This window comes from Theropithecus gelada, chromosome 1, assembly GCF_003255815.1.
Source record: "Theropithecus gelada isolate Dixy chromosome 1, Tgel_1.0, whole genome shotgun sequence".
NCBI lineage: Eukaryota > Metazoa > Chordata > Mammalia > Primates > Cercopithecidae > Theropithecus > Theropithecus gelada.
The window spans coordinates 168248224-168274610 of NC_037668.1; the positions used below are offsets into that span (position 1 = coordinate 168248224).

At 34.3% G+C, this 26387-nt stretch overlaps 1 protein-coding gene across 1 annotated transcript in view; it reads left to right on the forward strand.

Annotated features, from left to right (window-relative positions):
* Positions 1-18792, forward strand: part of DENND1B (DENN domain containing 1B) — a 273717-nt gene extending 254925 nt beyond the window's left edge. Inside the window, exons 21-23 of the mRNA XM_025365141.1 lie at positions 15501-15583; positions 16499-16715; positions 17464-18792. Coding sequence (XP_025220926.1) covers positions 15501-15583; positions 16499-16715; positions 17464-17976 — 813 coding nt within the window. The 3' untranslated portion in view covers positions 17977-18792. The remainder of the gene's footprint in view (positions 1-15500; positions 15584-16498; positions 16716-17463) is intronic.
* Positions 18793-26387: the final 7595 nt, after the last annotated feature.

A 26387-nucleotide genomic window follows, 5' to 3' on the forward strand; every position in this document is an offset into this window, starting at 1 on the left:
CAAAAAAAAAAAAAAAAAAAAAAAAAAAATGAAACTTTTTGTCTTTTTGAATCTTTATGCATTTAATGGTTTATAAAACATTCTAATGGATTTATGGAACATAGCACAATAGCTATGAGTTCATTTTATAGTTGATGAGTAACATACTTTTATATTTTAAAATATGCTCAGAAGTCATATATACTTTTATGCATGCAGAGACTTACAAGTAAAGCATTTCAAAGTCATATTTTGATTGAATAGGGACTTAAGAGAAATCTCAATATGTTAGCATTTTTTTTTAAAAATGAGCAACTAAATAGTTTATTTTTATATATAATAAATGTCATATTTTAAAATGCCGCAGATGAAATTTTCTGTGAAACTTATAAGAAAAGATAGTCTCTTAGGTTGTCTTAAATTACTTAGTTCCTAAGCATGAGAAAAGATGGGATGTCTGCACCTAGTAGGGTGTGGTTTATAGTATTGTATTTATGAAACCTATTCTTCATATTAATTCACTGGACTCTGGGAATAAAATGAATGTAATTAAATACAGTGTTTCTTGTTCGGATGATGTAATAGATTTAGGAAAACTGTATACTTGTTGGGATCTTTGGAAAAATACCGTCTGTTGAATAGTTTGCCTTACTGGTCAGGAGAAAAAGGGTGTACTCAGTGTTTATAGAGGAAAGTAACCACTTACTTTTGACCAAGAAAAAAAGTAATTGTAAATCAAAAAGAGAAAATAGTTGTTACATGCAGTAGGGGTGGGGCAGAAAATTGGAAGGAATACTTTATTTTGTAAAATAAACGTTTACAAAATAATCAAATAATTGGATCAAATCATGATAAGCAAGACAATCTTTATTTTTATCACTGATTTGGCTCAGTATTGAGAACACTATTATCAAGCTGAAATGTTAAAATAATAAGAAAACATTATAAAACTTCAAGGGATAGGCCAGGTGCAGTCACTCATGCCTGGAATCCCAGCACTTTGGGAGGCCGAGGTGGGCAGATCACTTGAGTTCGGGAGTTCAAGATCAGCCTGGCCAACATGGAGAAACCCCATCTCTACTAAAAATACAAAAGTAGCTGGGCGTGGTGGCGCATGCCTGTAATTCCAGCGACTCGGGAGGCTGAGACAGGAGAATCACTTGAACCTGAGAGGCAGAGGTTGAGGTGAGCCGAGATGGTGCCAAACTCTGCCTCAAGAAAAAAGAAAAAACTTCAAGTGATAGACTCTCTTGAAATAAGTTAAGTGAATGTTCTTCTTTTAACACATGTCCGTAAAAAAAAACTGCCTAAATGAAAACACATTTTAGCAGTCTGCGTTCCAAGGATATATGTAGTCTAATTATATTAATACTAATGTCAGTAATTTATAAAATTGATCCTTCCAGTTCACTTTGGAAAATATGCCCTCCATATTGTTAATGTGAAAGAAAGTTATTTTTCTCTTTTGTTTCTCTGTTGAAATAATACTAATTTCTAAAATGTTAAATTTGATTATAATTAAATGTTTGTTTTAAATCAGTTATAGATTACAAGGGTGCCCTCTAGTGGACATTGTGTAGTACTTTCCTTAGAAGATAGTTACAAAAAAATTTTAACGCCTTTCAGAGTAGTGTATCTTTTAGAAACACAACAGAATATACAACAGAATACACACTGAGACATTTATATTGTAATAAGATTATTCAATAACATAATTCTATCAAAGAAATAATTCAAAGCCAACTCTTCCTTTCAATAACTTGCTTGGACTTCATTTTTAAAATGTTTAGCTCTGCTGAACAATACCTGGTATATTAATAACATATAATGGAAGATAATCTTTTTATGTGAACATGTTCAGTACATATTTTGAGACATTTTAAAGTTGACGTGCATCTTAATGTTATAATTTTACTCTTCAAATTTATTGCCAGAAATGACTGTCATTTATTACAATGTCTTGAAGCAAAAACAAAGTAACTTAATTTCTCCATTTAGTAAATCTAGTGAATACTACCATTCTAGACTTTACATCAGTAATCACATCATTAATATTTTTTCCTCATTATATTCTGTCCTAGTTGACTTTGTTTTTCCCTGTTACCTTTTTTGTTTATAAGGGGTCTTGATTAAATTAACAACATTTTTTTATTCCAAAAGGGCCTACCTTTTGTAGACAAGTTGTTATTGTTTTCCAAGAATCTTAGGATAAAGAAATGCCAGTTTTCTTCTGGTTTTGAATAAAGATCTGCTTTTAAAGTTTGTCAGAGATCAATGCTGGTGTCGATGAAAGGAAAAACCAGTCTTTTCTTTGTAGGGCTACTGCTGCTGCCTATTAAAGTCCCCCAAGAGAAAGGAATTTTCAGAAATGTCAATAGATCTCTAACTATGGGGGTATAATAGGATCTTATAATTTGAGCTGGATTTGTATCTGCTACACATTGTTATATTTCCTACCATGTCTTCCTAACATAAAACACTAGAATAATACATAAATATCTTAAGTTGACCTGTGCGCCTATACTAATTATAAAATAGGACTATGTTTTTCAGCCTTCTCTGAAGTTCTTTATGGCTTTTCTAACATTTGAATATAATACCAGTTATTTCACAGATCTGTTCTCTTTTTGCCTTTATTAGTGTTTTTGACATTTATAGTAAATTCTTTTGAAAACTAGTATTATTTGATTCTGAGACCAAAATGTAATTGCAATTTCTGTTAAGACCTTTGATTCATTTAGCACCAGAAGCATTTTTATACTCTGTCTACTCTTGTATGATTCCACATGTTCACACATTTATGCTAATTCTATATTAATATGGTAAATCTGAGAAATAAAATGCAGCTATAATTATTTTACTAACAAACATTTTAATCCTTAGCTATATATTTTTTTGAAAACATAATTTACTAAGGTGATTGAAAATAATATGGTTCTTTTCTTCAGTACTGCTTTTTAAATTATTTATCCAAGCTAGAAAAGTCATCTTCACATTAGTTAGTGAGAGGAACTGAATTCTGTGTCTTATTGAAAATACAGTAGACTTGTCATGTATTAAGAAACCTTTTTAAATGTTGAAATATTGAAACCGTGTCAACAAAAGTGAAATTGCAAATAGCTTACCATTTATCAAAGGGTCACTGACTTGTTTTGAGAATACTATTTAATAATCTTATAAAACTTGTATTTGCACTGATCAATAATCTCTTGGTCCTGAAAAGTTACTGCAGGGTCTTTGGTAGAATTTGCATTTCCAAATATTAAAGACCAAAAAAAAAAAATGAAACAATGTATTTAAAAATTTTTTAATTGATGTAATTACTTGGCATGTGAACTGTCTTTTAAAGTTGGCTAAAAGTATTAACAGTTCACAGACATATTACATATAAACACAGTTAAGTAATGAGACTTCCTGTGAATACAAGACCTTCCTTCTACCTATTAACACACTTCAGTGAGAGACAGTCTTTTAGAATGCCTGGTAGAGTGTTGCCACTGGACGGGTTTTTATGTAGTTTCTGATTAACAATAAGGAAATGAAATATAAACTACTGTGTTTCTGGGATCTTTTAGATAGACACTAAACTTCTTAATCTGTATTCAGTGAAAGCACTCTGTAAAGGGATCAGTTCTGGTTTCTCATATTCTCTCTAAAATCGAATATGCAGATTTCTTTAGTCAAATTGTAGAACAGACCCCAACTTAGCATTAATAAGCATTTAATGCATTTAATGCAATGTGAACAGAATGGACATAGCATAATGGAGAGTTTGTCTAATTCAGTTCAACACAACCAGTATCTAGTTGTGCTGCTTAACAGCTTTCGAGATTGTATACCTCCTCTGAACACCTACTTTGTGCTAGACCTGCTGATCTAGAGTTTTCAAGATCATTTATTTCCTCTTAACTTACTAAGGAACATTATTTAGAAATTCAGAAAGACTTTACTTCATTGATGTTTATTTTTACTCTTCCTTTTTACATCAAACCATCACCCTCATCACTTAATAGAAGGACCCCCTGTGGGAATGTAAAGATTCCAGGCTTTGTAGTATAAGAGAACAGGACCAGAACAGTACTACCACTTGGAAGGTATGTGAACTTGAATAACTTTCCTAACTTCTCTAATCCTCTTAGCCCTCAGATCTATAAAATATTGATAATTATGTCCACTTCCATAGAGTTATTGTGAAGATTAGAATTAGTGTAGTGACAGAATTTGTTCTTCCAGCAGTCACCGGAAGTTTCATAAGTATTAGTAATATTGTTTATATCCTGTCAACTTTAATAACAACATACCACAAAAAAATTAATGAATGCCAACTATGTGTTGGGAGCAGAATGAATTAGACTGGTTGCTAATATCCCTCAGTTCTTGGATGCTCTGTTTTGTTTCTTCTTGTTGATTTTTTGTTTGTTTTGTTTTTCCTGTTCTTTTTTCTTTGTGTTTCATTTTGAGTAATTTCTATTGACCTGTCTTAAAGATCACGGAATCTTTCCTTAGTCTTCCAATGGGCCCATCAGAAGAATTCTTCATGTCTTACGTCATTTAAATTTTTTTAACACTTGACTTTAAAAAAAAAAACAGATTCCATTTGTCTGCCATCATTCTATCTATTCATGCATGTTGTCCATCTTTATGTTTCTTGCTTTTTCATGTCTGGTAATTCTTAATTGAACGCTGGACCCCATGTATAGAAAGAGTTAAACAGTATTTACGCCCAGAAATGGGTAGAAAGAGTTAAATAGTGTTTACACCTAGAAATTGGCAGGCTCTTCTTCTGTAATGCTATTTGTTTAAGAGGCTGAGTCCATTGGAAGATGAGCTGGATTTTGATTTTGTTGATATCATTACCTGCAATGGGCTGCTATTATCTTGTGCTTAGAGTAGAGTACTTCTAAAGAAGGTACTGGAAAACTTTCTCAGTGTTCTTGCTTCACTCTGAGCTATCAGCAGTCCTGGTACCCCTGAGCTATATAGAGGGTTTCCTCTCAATGCTTCCCCCCGCCCCCACAGCAGTTAACATCTGTGACTAGTTAGTTGATCCTAGCCTTATGTGTTTTCTGTGCTTATCTTAAGTGGGCCATGTGCCCCCGTGCCTCAGGAGTGGGGCTTTCTTGGCATCCTTCCACTTTCTTTTCATGGCAGAGAAACTTCCTTATATCTGTGATTGGTCTTAGGTGGCCGAGGCTTTTCTGCCCTGCCCAGTGGTAGTAGACCTGCTTGGTATCAGTATAGGATTCTGTGCTTAAGAAGGTTTCTTATTCTTCCCTAGGGCAGATAAAGGTTTTACTTCTACATTTCCCCCAGCAGTCTTGGGAGGCAGTGAGTTTGTCAGCAGTTCAGGGCTTTTGTTTTATATAAATGAATGTCCTCAAAAGTCAGTGGGACTTCATGCCTGCCCCTGTGCAGCCTGTCACCTCCTGCAAGCCTGAACCACCAAGGGGAGTGCTTTTCAGTCTCCTGTACTGCTCCCAATTTTTCTTATGAGCACCAGGTAGTAGAGTTACCTCAGTTGGAAATAAAATTACAGGAATTTATATATGGAAAAGAGCTTGCATGTGCAAACTCCCCCTGTCTTTGAGACTCCCAGCTATTCTAAGCTGACATGTTAGCCCATAGTTGGCCTTTAAGACTTCATTAACATTTTAGCAGATTTTTTTCTTACCTGTTATATGGCAGCTACCTCTTTCCTTGTGCTTTGCCAAGAGTGAAATTAATCCTGTCTCTCATCTCTCCTTGGAGGAGCTTGTAATATATGAAATTCAGTTTTCTTGGTTGACTTGCAACACAGGTCTCATAGGTTCAAGAAAAATTATGATTTTAAAAAAAGATTATCCACCTTTTTCTCATTGTTAGGATGGGAGTGACATTCTCTTTCAGGTTTTGCATTCTAAGTGGAAGTGGAAGTGATATTAGAAGCAAAACAAATGAAAAGATATGATTCTTAGTCTCAAGGATTTGGTAAGAGAGGAATGTACTTAAAATTAAACACTGCCTTTATAATGGAGAATATATCAGGTGACAGTTGAGTGGTAGAGAAATACATGAATAAAACTGACAAAGAATCTGAAATCACTATGGACTGGGGGAATTGGTAAAGGGTCCTTGGATGTGTTAGGGCCACATCAGAATCTTTGCTAGTGACTTAGTCTCACATAGCAGTCACCTGCTCAAGGAATGTAATTCTGATGCTTGTATAAAATTTTGTGTCCTTAGCCTAATAATAATAGCCCTTAATCATCAGGTATCTTGTTAATCTTCCAGTTTACGTTTTTGCCCCGACAGGTATGTTTTCAGCATCTTTGGCAAGGAATGTTCAACTCTTGTCTCTTCATCCTGACATTTCACCTACCTGGAACATTAGCACTCTTATTCTGTAACTACCACCTGCCTTAAAAAATGACGTTTAAAGCTTGCCATTTTTAGAGCTAGCCTTTCTCAGGCTAGTTCTTGGACATTTATTTCTTCCGGGTCTCTCTGGACTTATTTATCTAGGATAGTTATGATGAAAACAGTTCTGTTCATGAGTGAGAACACTTGGGTTGGAGTCACACTCTTATGATTTACCTCGTCTTGCCCAAGTCACTTTGCTTTGTGAATCTTTTGGTTTCCTAATATGTACAGTAGAGAAAATGTTCACCAAATTTGTTGTATAGTAGATATTTAAATGAAATAAAATACAGCACATAAAGCAGCTAACACACTGAAGCAAATCAATCATGGGTAAGTCTTTTAACTCTGTACTTTAGTTATTTCCTATACAAATTAAAACAACTTTTTAAAGCTCATTTCGAATTATAAACTGCCATGCATTTTAAGATGTAACCATTATAATTCTATGTTATTCTTTAATTTATTCACATATTATTTCATGCAGGTATTTTTTTCTTAGGCTGCAAAATACATAAGCTTGGGGATTTGTTGTAGGCTTTAGATAAGCAAGGTAACACTTCTGGATCTCAGTTGCCTCAACTCTAAAATGGAGGTAGTAGTACAGATTGTACCTACTTTCAAAAAATTTATATGTTACAAGCATCTTAATTTTTTTATGTCTAAAAATTTATATTTTCTCATTCATCTGCCTATATCCCTTATTCCTCCCCCTACCAACCCCCAGGAATTTAAATTTACCCTGCATTTTGCCTTATTAATATTTGTCTGCCACCTGGTGATCAAAATGGTAACTGCAAGGTTGACAGTCTCCTTGGTGCACTCCTTGGAGTGATTTTCATCATACTACTTTCTGATGCACTTTTTGGAAACCATTGCAGTGAAAAGAAAGATTTATTTTGCTTACTGTAACTAAACTAATTTCATGAGGTCTCCTCAGACATTAAGTTCTATGGTTTTGTGTCTTGGTCCTTCTACCTCTGTCACTTTCTATGTACATTTTCTTATATTTTTTTCTTTCATATAAAATACTTTTCCTTCTTGTCTTTACCAGTATGTTTTTTTCACTCAATATCTACCTGTAGGGTCAGTGTCTCTAGTAGAATATCTCCTCTAATAAGTTGTATTCCATGCTGATAGCCTTTCTTTTTCATTAATTTAGTACCTTTTCACGTTCTTAGCAAGCATCCCTTGTTATACGAATGTTCACTTCATGAATTTTTACATATATTAGATGTGTACTTGACATTTTACATGTTCAGGGGAGCAAAACTTTTACAATTATGTGTGTTTAGGCCCTAGGAGCAGTCTAATTGAGGTTGTGTGACATCCAGTTCCCCATTTTATTCTTAATTCTTTGTATCAGAATGATGTAAAACTTCACTTATTTTGTTTTCTGATGATGTATTTTACATCCAAACAAAAATGTGCCCTTGTTTTGTGTAGTACTACCTTTCAAGGAGAGTTACTAATTTGCACAGCCTCAACATGACTAGTGAAATAACCAGTGTTAATGTGATAGCTGCAGCAGGTCTGTACAGTTCAGAAACTTCTATACCTTCTTATTAGATCCCAGAATTTACCAGGGTTTACAATATGTAGTTACAGTTATGTTGTTAGCTGACTGAACCTATTTTTTCATTATTTAGGAACATCAACAATTTGACACTATCAGTATTAACGGTAATTTATGTAAGATTTCCATCTATGATCAAAAAGTTTATCAATTATGTTCATACAATGAGGAATAAAGTTTTTATTTATAACTGCTCTATTATATGTAGTATTTTGACATTTCACCCTATATTTTTTCTTGAGTAAAGGAAACATCTTTTTCATTTCTTTTGTTATGCTTCACAGCATGGAAGGCAGTAGTATGCAGGTAATAAGTGCTTAATGGATGTTGAAGTGAAAATATACTAAGAACCGAAAGAAAAATGAGGTACAGCTACTAACTTTCAGGGAATACATAGTAGCAGCTTTCAGTAGGTTCTCAATAAATATTTGTTGGTTAAATGGCTTTCTATTGCTCTTCATTGTCAGGACCTGTAAGTCCAGAGGCTATCCCATGGCTACCCGCCCCTACTAAATTCTCATCTCCCATACTTCCCTGCTGAATCTTTGATTTCCCCCACCTTACTATTATAATCCCCCTTGAATTTAAATTTCCAGCTTTTGCCTTCTTAATGTGTGTCTGCCATCTAGTGATTAAGAGGATAATTGCAAGTCTTAATGGGCCCCTTAAAAAATCTCATGTACCAACATAAGCCCCAATCCACAATGCACACCAATAGTTATCTTTCATTCCTTAATATTTGTCCTGATTGTCCCACCACTGGACATTTGCACATATTGCTACATCTTCCATCATCTAACTAACACCTACTAACTTTTCAGAGCTCAACTCAAATATCTTTCAGGAAAAGACTTCCCTTGACCTCCCACACTAGATCAACTTCCTGAAAGGCTTTCATAGCAATCATAGTTTAGTACAAATTAACTGAAGTCATAATTTTTATGCTCATTTGTATGACTGTTCAATTTAATTCATGTCTCATTTACTAGAATATAATATCCATGAGGACAAGGAGCCTCTTCTTAGCCATATTGTACCCTAGCATGTAGCCCAATGCCTGGCATAAAGCAGGCATTTCTTTAATCTTTGTTGAATGAATGAATATAATACCCTTCTGTGCCTCATGGACACTAAAAATGTTTATGTCAATCAACTAGTATAGTACTTTATTCTTTATATTTTTCTTATCAGTTCATTAATAGATTCTCAGCAAAAACTACCTACTATGTATAAGGATATTCATTTATTCAGAAAACATTTCTGCCTGCCCTAAAGAATAATTTTACAATAAAAATAAATTTATGACTCATATTTTAATTAGCTCATTAATTAATATGGAAACCCTAATAAAGTGGTATAAAGGACAATCTAAAAAACAGAAACAGTCTAGAGTACTGAAATGTACATGCGGACAGATACAAAACCATAATGTCCACAGTGTAATAATTACATCTTCACTGGACAAAATTTGCTTGCATCTCTGTGGACAAGAAACATTTGCGTTACCATCACCCTTTCACAAGTTAATTTCTATCTTTACAGAGCTATAAAATAGAACCCATGAATGGTACAGACCTGTATAGTATCAGAAAATCCTGGAAAAGAATGCTAGACAGCACTCAGCATTCCACTGGGAGGATGGCAATATTTTTTTTTCCCCATTTCAAAGTCTTTCACAATTTTTCCAACAGCCTCCCCGCTTGTGTTCATAATAATCTCTAAAATTATTCTTAGTCACAAAAAGAAGGCTGTTCTTACTAGATTTGGCATGACTATTTATATTGGGGCAACTAGAAAGTTAATTAACATTTAAGCCTCCTTGAGTTTGCTTTGTAAATCTATAGCCATGCAGTATTGACTAGCTAGGGCTTCAGAATTTGCTTATTTATGTAAATTTTCATAAGAAACCTCAGATTGAGCTTATGTACTCTCTGCTATTTGCTATCTTGAAGCTAAGCAACTAAGCCCAAGAAACCTTGCCACCATATGGTTTACCTGAAACATCTGTAAATTAGGGTGAGATCCTCTTGAGAGTCTCCAAATTTGCTAAGGTTCCTGGTTTTCTAGAAAAGGGTCTTTCTTACCGCAGTAAGGTTGGACTCTCTCAGGCAGGCAGCATGTGAGTTTTCCTGGGAGGGCTTTGTGGGCATTGACTCCATAAATACAACAACCTCTTTGTTCCATTATAATGGATTGTCATTACTGCCACTTCAGGTAAGGCCTTGGTTGTACAATTTGTCTAATTATATCCTGGCAAGACAGTTAAAAGACAGTTAGAAGTCTTTTAACTGTTAAAAGACAGTTAGAAGACAGGACCTTCTAGACAGCATTCATCATTCCACTGATCAGACACCTCATGATCATTTTGCTCCTTTCAGAGTCTTTTGCAGTTTTTCTGGAACTAGTATGTACCACACAATGTGCTAGATTCTGAGGGCACGAGAGATAAATTAGCAAGGCAAGGGGTCTGCCCTCAAAAGCCTACTGTACAGTGGGAGAGAGAACTTTATGGTGTATAAATTAATTGGTGAGCAAAGGAGTGTTTCCTGAATGATAAACTGTTGAGCCAGGGTTTGAAGGATAACTTAAAAAAATGGGGAGGCTGGGGGGAAAAGCCAGGAAGAAAGAAGTTTTGGTAGCATATCAGCCCACGTGTAGGACAGGCAGAAGACATTGAGAAGTATACAAGAAAAGGAGACGGTTTGGTAGTGTGGAGCAAACATCTCTATGGCAGGTGAAGCCTCCAGAGATTCTGCCATAGGCAGATCCCTCTGTGCAAGGCAAAGAGTATGAGCTTTATCTTGAAAACTGTAAGGGGCCATTGAAGGATATCGTTAAATAGGGGTATAGCATGATTAGATTTGCCTTTTAAAAAGATCACTCTGTCAGCAATTTACAGACTGTAGGGTTCTACAAGACAGAATAAGAGAAACTCAATATGGGGTAGGCAGTTACTACATATGTTTCAATGAGAATAGATGTGTATAGACAAAGACTGCAAAGAAGATAAAGGTAAGAGAAGAGCTTTTCTTGTAGAGGAATCATCATATGCAAAGTCCTGTGCTAGGACAAATCAGGACAAATATAAGGGATTGAAGAAGGCCATGGTGATGCCCTTGGGTTAGAACAAAGGGAACCCTAGGGTGCAGACCTTGAACTTGCAGGACCTAATGAACGAAAGGCAAGCGAATGTCATTTATTCTTTTTTTTTTTTTTTTTTCATCAGCAAATAGTTATTGAGAACCTACTGTAAGCTGCTATTCTGTACTTCCTCAAAGTAAGGCAGCAGCCACATTATTCTTGGAATTTCTAGCATCTCTTTAATCCACAAACACCCAGTAAGCACATACTGCATTCATGCTACTGTCTTCCATGCTAGGAAGGCATACAATAGGGTGCAAAGAGCACAAAGAAGTAAGAAATTTGAATCCCACTTATAGAGAGCTCTGAGTGTAGTGGTGCAGGTAGACACATGAGCAGATAACACACTGATATTAATAGTCCATTTGCCAAATGTTTACCAAATATGTGGCCATACAGAGGAATACTTACCAGATAAAGCTTTCCAGAGGCTACACTTGAGCTGGATTTTGAAGGATAAGTCACTATACCCAATTGTGTTAAAAGAATGTATATATTTTTTATTTTTATTGTGTGAGTTGAGATTATTTTTCTCTCTCATAGTCATTTACATTTCAAGTCCTGTGCAGTTCATATGCATGTTTTTAATAATGATGTGTCTGTGATTTGTTAACCTGGATGAAGATGTGCTGTTACTGGCTAGGTATTGGCATCCTTAGGAATACACAGTATGTTTTCTGCTGTCTAAGCTTACTTACTACCATTTCCCCACAAAAGACTTTTGTTTTTAAGATTGTGACCAGGCCTTTTTGCCCTGTGTTGTATGTTCTGAACATGGGGAAAACTGTCCTTTATTTCCCCTGAAAGCACTGTGCTTCAGAGTTGCAACCCACCAGAACACTATCAACTGCTGAGCTTGTATGGTCCCAGATTATCTTACTGCTGTTCTTCTCTATCTTAAATGCTGATTACATTATGATTATTTTTCTCCTTAATTTTTTTCTTTTTTTGTGACCTTAACAAAATGATGTAGAAGTCATCAAGCAATTGACATATTCTATCACCTGTTTAGACGTTGTTATTTCTCATATATAAATTGCAGTTCCTGATACAGGTTGATATATATTCAATGACTATTAATTGGAAGAAGCTTATTTCATATATGTAAATAATTTTAAGTACATGTATAGTAAGTATGAATAACACAAAGGTTAACAGCCAAGGAAAGGAAAACAACATATTAATCAGTTTTACTTCTGTTTCTAATTTTACTTCTAGTGTTAAAACTCATCATAAGATACACTTTAACATCCCTATACAGAAATGGATAGAATGCTTATCTAGCTAGGAAATATGAAACTAAAATTTAAATGTATCTGTGAAGCTTATATGATGTAGATGTTTGATTGTGGAAAAAGCAGTAGCTTCACAAAAAAAATGTTGGACTTAAAAAATAGAGAGAAGCTATGGTACATGCAGACAGCTACAGAATATAAAGGTAACTTTTGTGGAAGAAAATGAACAATGGACTTGCAACACAATAGAGAAAGACACAAGTTCTGTTTTCTGGTTTCTAGTTTTGATAAAATGTGTATCCTTGGGCAAATTATATACTTCTCTGGGAATACCTCCAGATTTATTGTAGAGTCCATTAGACTTAGAGCTGTTTAGTGTCAAAGACTTGACTTAATTTATCTTTGTATTCCCTGTGTGTATGTGAGAATGTTTTGCAAAGTACTCTACAAATATAAACACTGTTAAGTATGTATTGTCTAATCTTCCTGTATTAGTTCTTAAGGAGTAGTGATTTTAATTGATAGCAATATAAAGTTTCAGTTTCTTCATAGACATTGTTTGTTTCAGTTTGTTTCTTTTGTAAACAAAAACTTAAATGTAGGACATGCTAGCTGGTATAAAGCCAAGCATATACAGAGCTCAGTGTAATAATAATGGCTTGTCTTCAGAAACAAAGGATTGTATTACATTTTGTGAGTATTGGAGAGAGTAGGTAAAATATGTTTTTCCCACAGAAATATTGCTGTGAGTGGTGGCTTTGTTCTTAGGCTACTCTGCGGATTTCTGTTTAACTCATGTGCCTTAAACTTATAGTGGTAAAGTGATAGGCCCCAATTTTAGACAGTTATAGGCCCCAGATAACATTTCTAATCACTGAACTTGTGGGAACCTCACTACACTTTCCAAGTAGGGGTTATAAGAACATATTTTGCTACTCATTCCTTCCTTTCTGCCACTCACAAGCAGTGGCATAGAGGGAGTGGAGTAGGGATCAGTCCTATAGGTTCCATAAATTTGCTTACTCTTTGTGACTACAATAAAAGAAGATAATTATCTAGACTGGGAACTCAAAATCAGAAGGCAGAAAGTTATTCCTCTCTGGTGTCATGGTTGAAGTCTCCAAATTCAAGTTTACTGTTGTTCATTCAAAAGGATGGTTTGCAGCCATGAGCACCCATAGCACCCAGACTGGAACCTTTAAATGCCATTTCCCATCTAAAGAAATCAGGTTTTTTTAGAAGAAATGGCTGATTCCAGGTTTGATGCAGAAAAATTCTAAGTTGAAGTGAGACATCTTATTGTGCCCAAACCAGGAAGCTTACTAACCACTTCTGAGTTTATGTCAAAGGACACAGGAATCAACTTGAAAGGGCTACCACTGGTAACAGATGGGGTCATTAAAAAACAACAAAAAAAAAACCTTTATTTTGAAAATTTCAAACCTATGCAGAAGGAAGGAGAAGCTTATAAAAATCCCCAGGAACCTTTCATGTAGCTTTCACCAATTACCAACTCATGGCCAATCTTATTTCAGTCACAGCCTCACCTATGCTCTTTCTCCACCATTAAATTATTTTGAAATGAATACCCCAAAGCGTATCATTTAATCTGAGACTATTTCAAGATATAGCTCTAAAAGATAAGGACTATTTTAAAAACAATCATGTAATATTTCAAAGATGGAACAATTTGAACATCAAGAAGAAGAATTGTGGTGGGTTGAACAACATTAAGTATCTATTAATAATGGAAATTTTAAAAAAAACGCTCATGACTTGCCTTTGGACATTGTTAGGACACTAGCTAGGTCATCACTCTGAAAATTGTTAAAAGGAAAGAAATCAAGGATTTGTCCTGCCTTTCCTGTACATTGTATTTTGGAATAGTCAAACAGTTGATAAGGTAAAGCTCTTCTTTATAGAATGCCAGCAAATAAATATAGAAGGAATGCTCTAGAAAAGCATAATTCTTTAGCCCCTAATGAAATAGTGGATTTAGCCAGTGGTTATCATGGAATGCTAAAAACCTTCAAGTCAAAAGTTGATAATGAGATGTATAATGGATGGCTCAACGAATCACACCTGAAGTCATTAATGAAAATTAGCACCACCAAAAATGAGATATTTAAACATTATGTACCTACACATATAATAAAGTAAAAATGCACATATCAATACCCATGTAATATTCTTGCCAAAAACAAAGGAAGATGAAAAAGAAACTGAGGCTAAGTTTCCAGATATAGCTACCAATTTATAGGAAATGAGGACAGGATAACATGTTAAAGGGTATGAATGGCTTATAGGAGAGGGAAGGTTGAACTGAGTCCCTTGAAAGAGACCTGAGAAAAATATCTACCAAATACAATATTAACTGTGGTCGAAAGAAGCATACTAAAAAATCTGGGGAGAAATAGAGGAATATGAATATGGCCTGAGTAATATAAGATATTAAAGAACAATTATTAACTGCTAGGTATGATAATGACGTCTTGGTTATGTTTTTTAAAAAGTTGTTAAAAATACATAGTGAAGTACTTCAGGTGAATCAATAGGTTGCCTGGGCTTTGCTTCAAAAACTTAATGATTCAAAGTGTGACCCCCCAAGATTCAGCAGTACTGACTTTACCTAAGAGCTTGTTAGAAATGCAGAAATTCAGACTCAGAAACACTATAGAACCAGAATCTACACTTTTACATTTTTATAAGTCCCTAAGTGATTTATATGCACATTAAGATTGGAGCACAGCTTTAAAATGCTTGGGGTAGAGGAGAGTGTGGGCCGGGGATAAAAGAAACAAAATTGGCAAATACTGTAATTGTTGAAACTGGGTGATGGGTGCATGGGGGTATGATTGAGTATAAGTCAAGTATTCCTAAATCAGGGCCTGAAAGTCTGTGTGACTGTGCATATGTATTCAATCCAGTGATTTGTGGGTTTTTTTGTATTTTTTTTTATTGGTTTGAGAAGTTAGTAAGTGTTGAGATAAATATACCTTATTGCTTCCCTTTCTTCCTGTCCCAGTTTGTCAGGTTATTGGGTAATATTCAAAAACCCTGAATGCATATTTCTTGCAAAAGTGTTTCTTATCAAATCACATTGTTTCTTTAAAATTTGCTAAAGAGCCTTATTTTAAACTGCCAATGCCAATTTATTGTCAATCTCTCTCCAGGCACGCTTAAAAAGGCCTCTTAAGAGCCTTGACAGTGCTCTCTATGATGATGATGATGATGATGATATTGAAAGAGCAAGCAAGTAAGTAATGGATTTTGGTGTCCTATTAAGTGGTATGGCTTAACAGCAGAAGTTTTTGGTAATAAAGGGTATTTTCAAGAGTATGCGCTCCTAGAGCTCAAATGTTGCCCTTTTACAGTGTTCTTCAGCAAAAGGACCTTGCAGTGCTCTGCAATGTTGTGGGGGATATCTTGGGACAGGAAACTAAGATGGACCTTAAATATCTTGTTCTTGGAAAGCAATAATGTCTACAGAGATACCTGGGATAGTGTTAAAGGGGCAATAGAAGCCCATCTAAATTAGGCTCTTACTCATTCTGAAGAAAGGAAGGTTAAATATCGGGAATGGTGATAATAGTCAATAGAAAGAAATGGAATTGAGGGTACAGGAGACAAGTTTATGGTGATATCAGAAGATGAAAATTTAATAAAAAGTGTTAAAAATTAATTTTAATATAAGGGAAATATATGTTTAGCTTTTTGCAATTGATATATGACAATGACAAAATGAACATTCTTTTTCTTCATTAAATATATCTCTGTCTACATAAAGGAATGTGCATTCTCCTCTAAAATAAGTGAATAAATAAAGGAAAACCGTATTAAATATGGAAAGTGAATTTAGGCTATAGCAAACTTTCCAAGTAGTTCAATCTAATATTCCTGAAGTTAGGGTCCCAAATTCCACAGAATTAAACTGTGAAAAGCCCTACTTCTACTTTCAGTTTCCTAAGGTACTGTAAACTTTTTACTTGTTCTTAATGCATGTATAAAATATTTCCATATTTGAATTGGTATGCATATCACTATAAAGAATTTGGTCATGAACCAATTATTGATTTTGTTAACTCATTAATGTAATGTAATTGGTGAGAGATTACTTACATGCAGTAAATGTGGTTATTTATCTACTACTGTGTGTTTTATTTTTCTTCAGGTTATCTTCTGAAGATGGTGAAGAAGCTTCTGCTTATCTTTATGAGAGTGATGACTCTGTTGAAACAAGAGTGAAGACTCCTTACTCAGGTGAAATGGACTTACTAGGAGAGATTCTTGATACATTGAGCACACACAGCTCAGATCAGGGGAAGCTGGCAGCTGCAAAGAGCTTGGATTTCTTTAGATCAATGGATGACATTGATTATAAACCTACGGTTAGTAGATTTTTTTAACTTGTAAAATTAGAAGAAAATATTCTTGCCTTTGCTGTCATTCTGGATCTTATAATCTTTGTTGGTAGAAGCATTTAGCCTCTAAATAGGTAAGGGTCAAAACTTCAAAAATTTGATAAAATTTAATCACTAGAAATTATTTCTATTAATAAAATTCTAGTATTTTCCCTTTCATTTATCTAGTTCTGGTGGTTATTGTCATAATTATTTTGTCAAGCAATAATGTTTTCTTGCTGTCTAATTTTATACTTGTCTGTGGGGAATTTTTTAAATGTGAAATGTTTTCCCTTTTTCCCTATATTTCCTGAGTTTTCAAAAAAATTCACTAAATGTATTCATTCAAATCATTTTTTCTTACCCAAAAATGAACATGATTTTATTTTTTAACATTGTTTTATGCAAATTCAACTGAATGCTATAAAAACAGCAGAGATAGAAGTATGAGTAATGACAATCCTGTTCTTACTGTAAGTGACTTCAGAACTTGGCATTAATTATATAATCTAGTTTGAATTTGATAGGTGACAGCTGCAAGGCAATGGAAACCAAAGTCCATTCCATTTCATCCCTGTTAATAGAGCCATTTGGAAGTGTGTAAAATTAACTCTCAATGCTGTATTTTCTCTGAGAGGAACTTAACGCTATTAACATTTATTTCAAAATGAGAAAAAAAGTACTAAATTAATGCTTATTAAAAGTTTTCTGAATTTGTTGTTTCTTCTTTTTTCAGAATAAATCTAATGCTCCTAGTGAGAATAACCTGGCTTTCCTCTGCAGTGGTTCTGGTGACCAAGCAGAGTGGAATCTTGGACAAGATGATAGTGCCCTCCATGGCAAACACCTCCCTCCATCTCCCAGGAAGCGGGTTTCCTCTAGTGGTTTGACAGATTCTCTGTTTATCCTGAAAGAAGAAAACAGTGACAAGCACCTCAGTGCTGACAATGTGAGTGACCCTGCTTCAGGATTGGATTTCCAACTCACTTCCCCTGAAGTTTCCCAGACTGATAAAGGAAAAACAGAAAACAGGGAAACACTAACCCAGATTTCAGATGATCTGCTTATACCTGGTCTTGGGCGGCATTCATCGACTTTTGTTCCTTGGGAGAAAGAAGGGAAAGAAGCCAAAGAGACTTCAGAAGATATTGGACTGCTCCATGAAGTAGTATCATTATGTCATATGACATCTGACTTCCAACAAAGCTTGAACATTTCAGACAAAAACACAAATGGAAACCAAGCTTAAATCTTGCATCCAAGCTTCTATGGAGACATTTTGAGATTCAATGCAATCTGCATCATAAACAGAATTATTTGTAGGAATGGCAACCTTACTATTTAATTTTTTTTTTTTTTTGCATTTGGAACACTTTCCTCACTTGTTCATTTTGAGGATATATGAAATGCATTGATTTTTAAATATAAAGCGAATTCTACTGTGCTTTTAAATCAGGTACTAGTGTGTATGTATGTTAAAAGTATGTATTGAACGTAAGATTTCCCAGTGTTTGGTGCTTAATGCCGTTCATTTTATTTAAACTAAGTATGCTTATATAACCCATGCATATAACCAGTAGCTACTATACTAATCTGGTTGAGCATGAAGTGATCAAGATATCAAAACTTATCAAAACTAGCCTGAAACTGATGAAACTGTTAACCCACTAATTGCCTTAATCTTAAAGCTGTATTAAGCATACTTAAATAATGTATGAAAGTATGTGTAAAGTTTGAAAGATAAGTTATTAGTGTTCTGCAGAGCAATAATGCCTTTTTCTGTTCATCAAATCAAGGTCAAAATTCATCTTTTCAAGATTAAAGAGCTCTTATGGAAATAATTAATTTGCTTATAAAAGCACTGTAGCTGTGTTTTCCAATAAGTATAAAAGTATACATTTACCTTTCATTCAGTGAAATATAGGAAGTACTGAATTTCAATGTGAAGTTAATGACTTCTGTTTACAAATGAGACACTCTAACAAGTTCTCACAGTCTCTCTGTATGCCTTTGCTATTTAGGGGCCCACCCCAAGAAAGCCAAATACAATATAAACTGTCCTGACCAAAAAAAAAAAAAAAAAAAAAAATCTTTTTTAACTAATAATTCTCTATCAAAATGCTTCATATCATCATCTCAAATTTAGTTTTTAAAATAATTGACTTGGTATTTTAGAAGTTTTAGATTTACAGAAAAATTGCAAAGAGTACAGAGAGTTCCCATCTACCCCTGTTACTAACATCTTACGTTACTATGGTACATTTGCCCCAATTAATGAACCAATATTGATAGTCCATACTTTATTCAAATTTTCTTAGTTTTCTCCTGATATCTATTTTCCACATCAAGGTCCTGTTCAGAATTCCACATTATATTGAGTTGGAATGTCTCCTTAGGCTCCTCTTGCCTGTGACAGTTTCTTAGACTTTGCTTATTTTTGATAACATTGACAGCTTTGAAGAATACTGTCAGATAAATTGTAGCTTGCTCCTCTCTTGGAGTTTATTGGATATTTTTTTCATGATTAGACTGGGATTATGGGTTTTGAGGAGATGATCACAGAAGTAAAGTGCCATTTTCATCAGGTCATATCAAGGGTATGTACTGTCAACATGATGTGTGAATGCTGACTCGGAGCTTGATAACCTGGCTGAGGTGGTAGCGTTTGTCACTCTAAAGTTCTTCCTGCCCTTTCCATGCTGTCGTTTTTGAAGGAAGTCATACATGCAGGAGTGAGGAGTCATAATTCCCCTTCTTTAGGGTAGAGAAGTATCTACATAAATTATTGGGAATTCTGTATAGAAAATTTGTTTCTTCTTTCTCAGATTCACTGTTGAGCTTTGGAATTCGTCTGAGAAGGAATCATGTACTGATGACTTCATGATAGACTGGATTAACAGGTAGAATCAGGGAAAAAAGCAGTGACAGTATGGTTAAATTGTTATTAGCATTTTTAGTATATCCACTGTATACCTGATTTTTTTTACATTTCTTTTTAGAAAATATGTTCAAGAAATCATTACATTACAAAAACAAAATACTTTCAAGAAACCATTAAAGAACCCCAATAAGACTATATTCTAAATATTTATTGAAAGAATATAATTTCAGTTAAAATCCAAGAAGAGGGTTTGAAATAATTTAAAGAAAATGACCAAGTTTCTTTAAAACCTATGTTTCAAAATCTAAATGGATATGTGTTATTTGGGACACTTATTCATTATGAATAAGAAGACAAGTCTTGTTTCCCTTATAAATATGGACTGTATACATTAAGGAAAACAATGTTTAATCCTTACTTTTTAATACAGAAGGCTCAAGGTTCTTGTCAAATGTTGCCTTTATAAGCTTATTACAAAATTATAACTTACTTTACTGAGGTTTATAATGGAAGAAGTCCATACAGCAAAAGAGCTGTTTTAAATCAAGGAAAGAAGGTTACTCTGGTTGTTAATCTGCTTGGCAAATATTCCTTCATAATTTGTGAAAAGAATGCAAATCAGCCTTTTAATATGGATTTTGAAATGAGGTACAGTTTCTTGTTTTGTTTTTTCAGAACTCAGTCTGAAGAATAAGTGTAGCATAGGTCAAACTTGGTTTTTAGTCCATTTGCTTAATCGACATCATGGCTTCAGAAATCCAAATTTTGTGCTACTTTTCAGCCACCTTTCAAGGTGTTTGGTTATAATACTGTGTTGTTTTGAGGATATTTAGCCACTCATAAATAATTGTCTCAAGGTATTTAAAAGTGATTCGTGCCTTATTTTGATGCAAAATTAGTGGTTTTATTCTGTTTTAAAAGCAAAAGCAGAAAAAAAAATTCTGCATGTTATTCTTAAAATTATCCAGAATAATACTACCAAATATTTGTATTTCAAACCAGTTCAAAGTCTGCTCTTAAACTTAGACTTCCTAGTATTATGGTGGATATAGTGAGAATGAAGTTAAATTGGGGTGAGTTCCAAAATAAAGGAAAGTGTTATCTTATATTCTACAGTGCCCATATTTTCTATAGTAACTAAACCAAATATTTGTAAGCTCCTCTGCTTTTTGAAATTATTTTTCAAAGAAGCAACACCTGTTATATAACAGAATTGTATAAACTAAAAAGACTTCTGGCGTTAGTACATAGTCTTTATCTGGCCTGTAATAGAGTCATGGTTCTTTCTGAATCCCACTCTCACTTTTTCTTTTTACCCTTACATATTGCATCCGTGATATTTCAGGGGTATAGAGAAATAGTATTGGAATTTAGGAGCTGTTTTTTTAAGTGAAAATATTACTAAGTGGTATATTTTGATGATTATCTACTTTAGCATGTCTTAGAAAAGCAGCAAAATATAGCATGATTGTTTTTTCAGTTAATTAAAATTCATTAATAACATGTTCATTTAAAAACTATTCATTGCTTTTTGTACCAGTGATATGCAGGGTACAGTAACTGAGGATGTGGGGAATAAAATAACTGACATAGCCCCTGCTCTGAAGGAATAAATTAAAAGGAAAAGGAATTGCAAATTTGTATTAAAATAATGATAATAATGTGCTTTGCCTGGAAGTTATTAGCTGAGATTCTAACATACACATACAAAGTATTTAAAAAACAAAAACAAAAACAAAAAAAAACCTAGCTGCTTAATTTAAAGCATGCTCTAAGTATGAAACATAGTATCATTTCTAATTTCATTAACTTTCTCAATTATTATGCTAAGTATATTATGCTGCTAAGATACCCACATTTAAAGGGCAGATTCAGAGACTCCTTTAGAAACTGAATGTCTTTGTTTATCTTATTATCAGATAACCAGGCAGCACAGGGCTCTCTATAGTGGAATGATGCTCCTTTTCAATACTTAGAGCCACTGTACTCAGTTTAGGAGTAACTGAAGGTGTGGATGCATGTTAATGGGAATCCAATTTTTACTATTTTTATATTAATAACAGCATTCTGTAGAAAAAGTCCCTCCCTTCTAAATAAAAACTGTGTGTGACTGCTGTTACTAGTGCTGTTCTATGCGAATATCCTAATAATAGGATTCAGGAATTCTAATGAATTGTTTCTTAATTAAGGTGAAGAAGTAGACTCCTGATCAAGAGGAGAACACTGTGAAATGTCTCATAATCAATAGACCTTCATTCTCTGGTAGAAAATGTGGATTTTCAGGAAAAGATTGATTATTTTCATGAATAAATTTTCTTATACGAATTCCATTTTGTTTGGCATAAAAGACCCTGAATCTTAAGATATTTGTAAATCAGAATATTTAAGAATGTGAAATGAATCCTCAAAGCTAGTTTCCTCCAAAGCACTTCTTAATGTAGGAAATAGTTTTTGCAAACCCTATGTCAGTACTAATGTCTTTCCTGAGTCAAGCCCAGTAATATTGTCAGTGAATGTTTCTTAAACCTTATTTAAGAAGAGGCAGAGTGGTTTTGAGCAAGCCAGTTAACATGATTTGATGAAGAAATAAGGAATTATGTACATTTAGACAGAATATTTTATTTTGAAAATAATAGGATTTTGTGCAATAATTTTTCTTGCATAATTTAGTTCATATAAATATGTACATCTGTTTTTCTGGCAGATGCCTTAAGGTCATGTTTTTTGGTATTTGAGTAAATCTGTATGTAGCGATGTTCTCATTGATTTTAGAAAAAATATATTCTTTATATTGTTGCCAGGAGAAATGTTTTTATTTAAAATTATTATGGATATTATGTTATTGTATCATAACTAACTGCCTCAGCAACAATAAATATGCAATAAGAAAATCCTGTACCTTAGATTAGATTGACAATACTGTTACTTTAAAAGAAATATATACGGTACAAATTGCTGATTCTACGTGTGTACATTTAACAGATACTCAGTTCTGTACCACCTAAATCAAAATGGCATTTGTATGCTGATGACCACATATGTGGATTGTAGTATCCTTTGTGATGCATCTTTGATAAGATTTATAAAGGGCATTGCCAATACTTTTTGACTGTGTAAATTAAGTTAATTTTTTGTATGATGTACAGTTTGTTTAACCTTAGAGCTTCTATAGATTTCTACTTTTATTATACTTGAATGAGGCAGAAAAGCACTGTGGAAAATCTGTAGCTCTGGATGCAACATGCAAACATACCAAAAAATAATAATAATAAAGCAAGGTACTGAAGAGCAATGTTAACAGAATGCTTTATATCCAGAATGCTATGTTTTTTTCAAGCCACATTTTAGTTGAATGGAGTAAAGTTATACAATCTTTTATTTTAAAATGTTGGAAAGTCACAAATGATTACCTCTTTGATATGATGAACCTATAAATCTATTCATCTTTGTTATTTCATTTCTCAAATGTGAGCCTTGTTGAGGTCCATTATCAAATCTAGGCTTTGGTTGATTATATGATGTTTAGGACAAGGCAGAATTTAAAAACTGTGCATGTTTAGTGCATCACATGTCAAGTCACCATCCTTCCGACAGTGTAACTTCCATAAGGTTATTTTGAGAACTATTTAATAATTATATTGAAAAACTGGATTTCTTGAGTCTGTTATAGTTTGGTACTTATAGCAGTGCCTAAAACAGCAACAAATATGAACTGCATGAGTCCTACAACTTAAAAAGTCAGAGGAGGGGTTGAAAATGGAACTTTTTCAAAGTTTATTTCTCTTGCATTAGATGAAGAACTATTTAAAGGGACTGAAAACCCTGAGCTTTTTCCTTGTCTTGGTAGCAGATATCTGTAAAAACCTACCCAGAATTGTGATTTACTTCATTGTTCTTGTATCCTTGAGGCTACAGTACAAATCATCTCCAGACTTGACTACTATTGGGAAGATGTGTATAAAAGCACCACTTTGGGAATTTTTAAAAAATATGCAAAAATAAATATTGAATAAAATCTCCATTACCATAAAGCACCCAACAATGCAGTTCTAAAATAAAATTGGTCACAATTAAACTTAGCATGGTGATGACTCTTCTTTTATAATTGCCCAGTTATCCCCCAATAGTGTTCTAGCTAGATTGCTGTGAGAACCCTAATACCTGTCTCTCCAAGCTTTGCAACTGCTGCAGTGTAAATTTAAGCCTACATCTTTCTGACAGGCCTACCTGAGAGGTATAGTTTGTTTATTCTTATGTTTTGTCAATGGATTTTATTAGGTTCTAAAGTCATAGGAGAATTGTTAAGTAGTTATAATGTCACTAGGAATATAAGAGTTGTACTCTCCAAGTCAAACAACTGTGTTTATTGACCCCCACTTAAGGTTTAAGGACAGATGAAATGTAGTCATGTATAAATGAACAATGCTTCAGGGGCCAGAAAGATGAGCTGCTCATCCAAGAGCTCTGATGGTTTCACCTAAAGCAAAGGTCAAATTCCTATTGAAATAAGCACAACGTTTCCCTTTGGGTGCAGAACATCTGGGAATAACGTGCTAAACCTTTCTTATTTATATAGCAGAAGCAAAAGCCTGACAATAAGAAAAGAAATATTATCCCTGCAAGCCAAGGGTTCGGCTATTTTTTGTTGATTTTGATTATGAAAACTTTGCCTGCTACCATCACAGGGGTTATTAGTATCATTACCTTCAGTGTCTCTGTATGAGAGGCCTGGTCACATCTTCATTTTATAGATGCAGAAAAAAAATCTCAGCTTGTGTTTACATATAAATAAAATACCCTACTTAGAGTATTATTATAGTAGTGGGTCTGGGAATTTCCTAGAAGTAAAAATGAGTTATTACATATGCATACAATTTTGTACATATATGGAAAATAGTGCATCAATAACACAAAAATAAGATTCTGTTGTGGAAGGTTCCAGATGAATAAGAATTATTTCTCTAAAATAAGTGTCTTCTTTGAATTATTCAATATTTATTGAAAAACTTCTATGTATGTAGCAGCTGCAATATAGTTTGAAGGACAGAAAATATTTCCAAGTATCTAATTTACTTTGAATTCATGGTGGTTTGCTGTGTACAACTGCTTTAGTTTGGATTTGTGTCCCTGCCCAAGTCTCATGTCTAATTGTAATCCTAAGTGTTGGAGGAGAGGCCTGGTGGGAAGTGATTGGATCATGGGGTCGGATTTCCCCCTTGCTGTTCTTGTGATGTTGAGAGAGTTCTCATGAGATTTGGTTGTTTAAAAGTGTATAGCACCTCCCACTTCTCTCTTTCTCCTTCTGGTCATGTAAGACGTGCCTACTTCCCCTTGCCATCTGTCATTATTGTAGGTTTCCTGAGGCCTCCCCCAGCCATGCTTCCTGTACAGCCTGTAGAACTGTGACTCAGTTAACCTCTTTTCTTTATAAATCACCCAGTCTCAGGTAGTTCTTCAAAGCAATGCAAGAACAGTCTAATACAACAACCACGAAATATAACTATAGAATCTTAGACTTTTATCTCATCCACAGGCTCCCAAACCTAGTCTTTCATTAGGTTCACCTGGAGAGGTTTTTTTTTTTTTTTAAAAAAAAAAAAAAAAAAAAAAAGGCCGGGCGCGGTGGCTCAAGCCTGTAATCCCAGCACTTTGGGAGGCCGAGACGGGCGGATCACGAGGTCAGGAGATGGAGACCATCCTGGCTAACACGGTGAAACCCCGTCTCTACTAAAAAATACAAAAAGCTAGCCGGGCGAGGTGGCGGGTGCCTGTAGTCCCAGCTACTCGGGAGGCTGAGGCAGGAGAATGGCGTAAACCCGGGAGGCGGAGCTTGCAGTGAGCTGAGATCCGGCCACTGCACTCCAGCCTGGGCGACAGAGCAAGACTCCGTCTCAAAAAAAAAAAAAAAAAAAAAAAAAAAAAAAAAAAAAAAACGAGATAGAAAAAGGATAAATTATATCCTTAATGTCCCATAGCAGCAAAAGGCCAAGCTAGGATTTGAACCCCACAGCTGGGCTTCAGCCCCCTTGCTATTAGACAGAAGTACAGGGCCGAAATCAAATGGCGTGACTATCATGAATTCCCTACACAACTTTCTTTTCTATTTCAACTTTCTCCTACAAGTATTGGGCAATCCTTTTTTGACAAAATATTCTATGCAAGTTTCTTATTTGTTTGTTTTTTCTTTATCTTGAGTACAGAATTCCCTAAATCTTTTTGGGAGATTGCATTAATGTTTAGTCCCTCCCTCCCTCCATCCCTCCCTCCTTCTTTCTTTTCTTCCTTCCTTCCTTCCTTTTCTTACTTCTTTCTTCCTTCCTTCCTCTTTCTCTCTTTCCTTCTCTACACTTTCCAGCATAGTCTATAATCTCATCTCAAATAATCTGTCTTATATATACCTGTTCTCTGTAGCATCTATCTCCTCTTTCTTTCTCTTTCTGTTAATTGTATTTGTGCTTATTAGTTGGTGAAGTGGGGAGTTCTACTTGGATTATTGTATAACTATATTGATAACTATAGGAGCATGCTTGAGGACATACAAAGGCATAAGTTGTGAATTTTTTCATATGGAGCCATTATTGACTTTTAAAGCTGCTGAGAACATCTAAAGATCTCTTGCAGAATATCCACAGATGTCATCTACAAAGTTGTTTTTCTCATGTTCAAGAACAGCACTTAAGACAAACTACTTATTCTTCAGTTTTGTTATTTTATAATCAACCTACTTTAAATATGGAGTGTATTTCAGATTTATGATGTTTTTTAGTAACACTATTTAA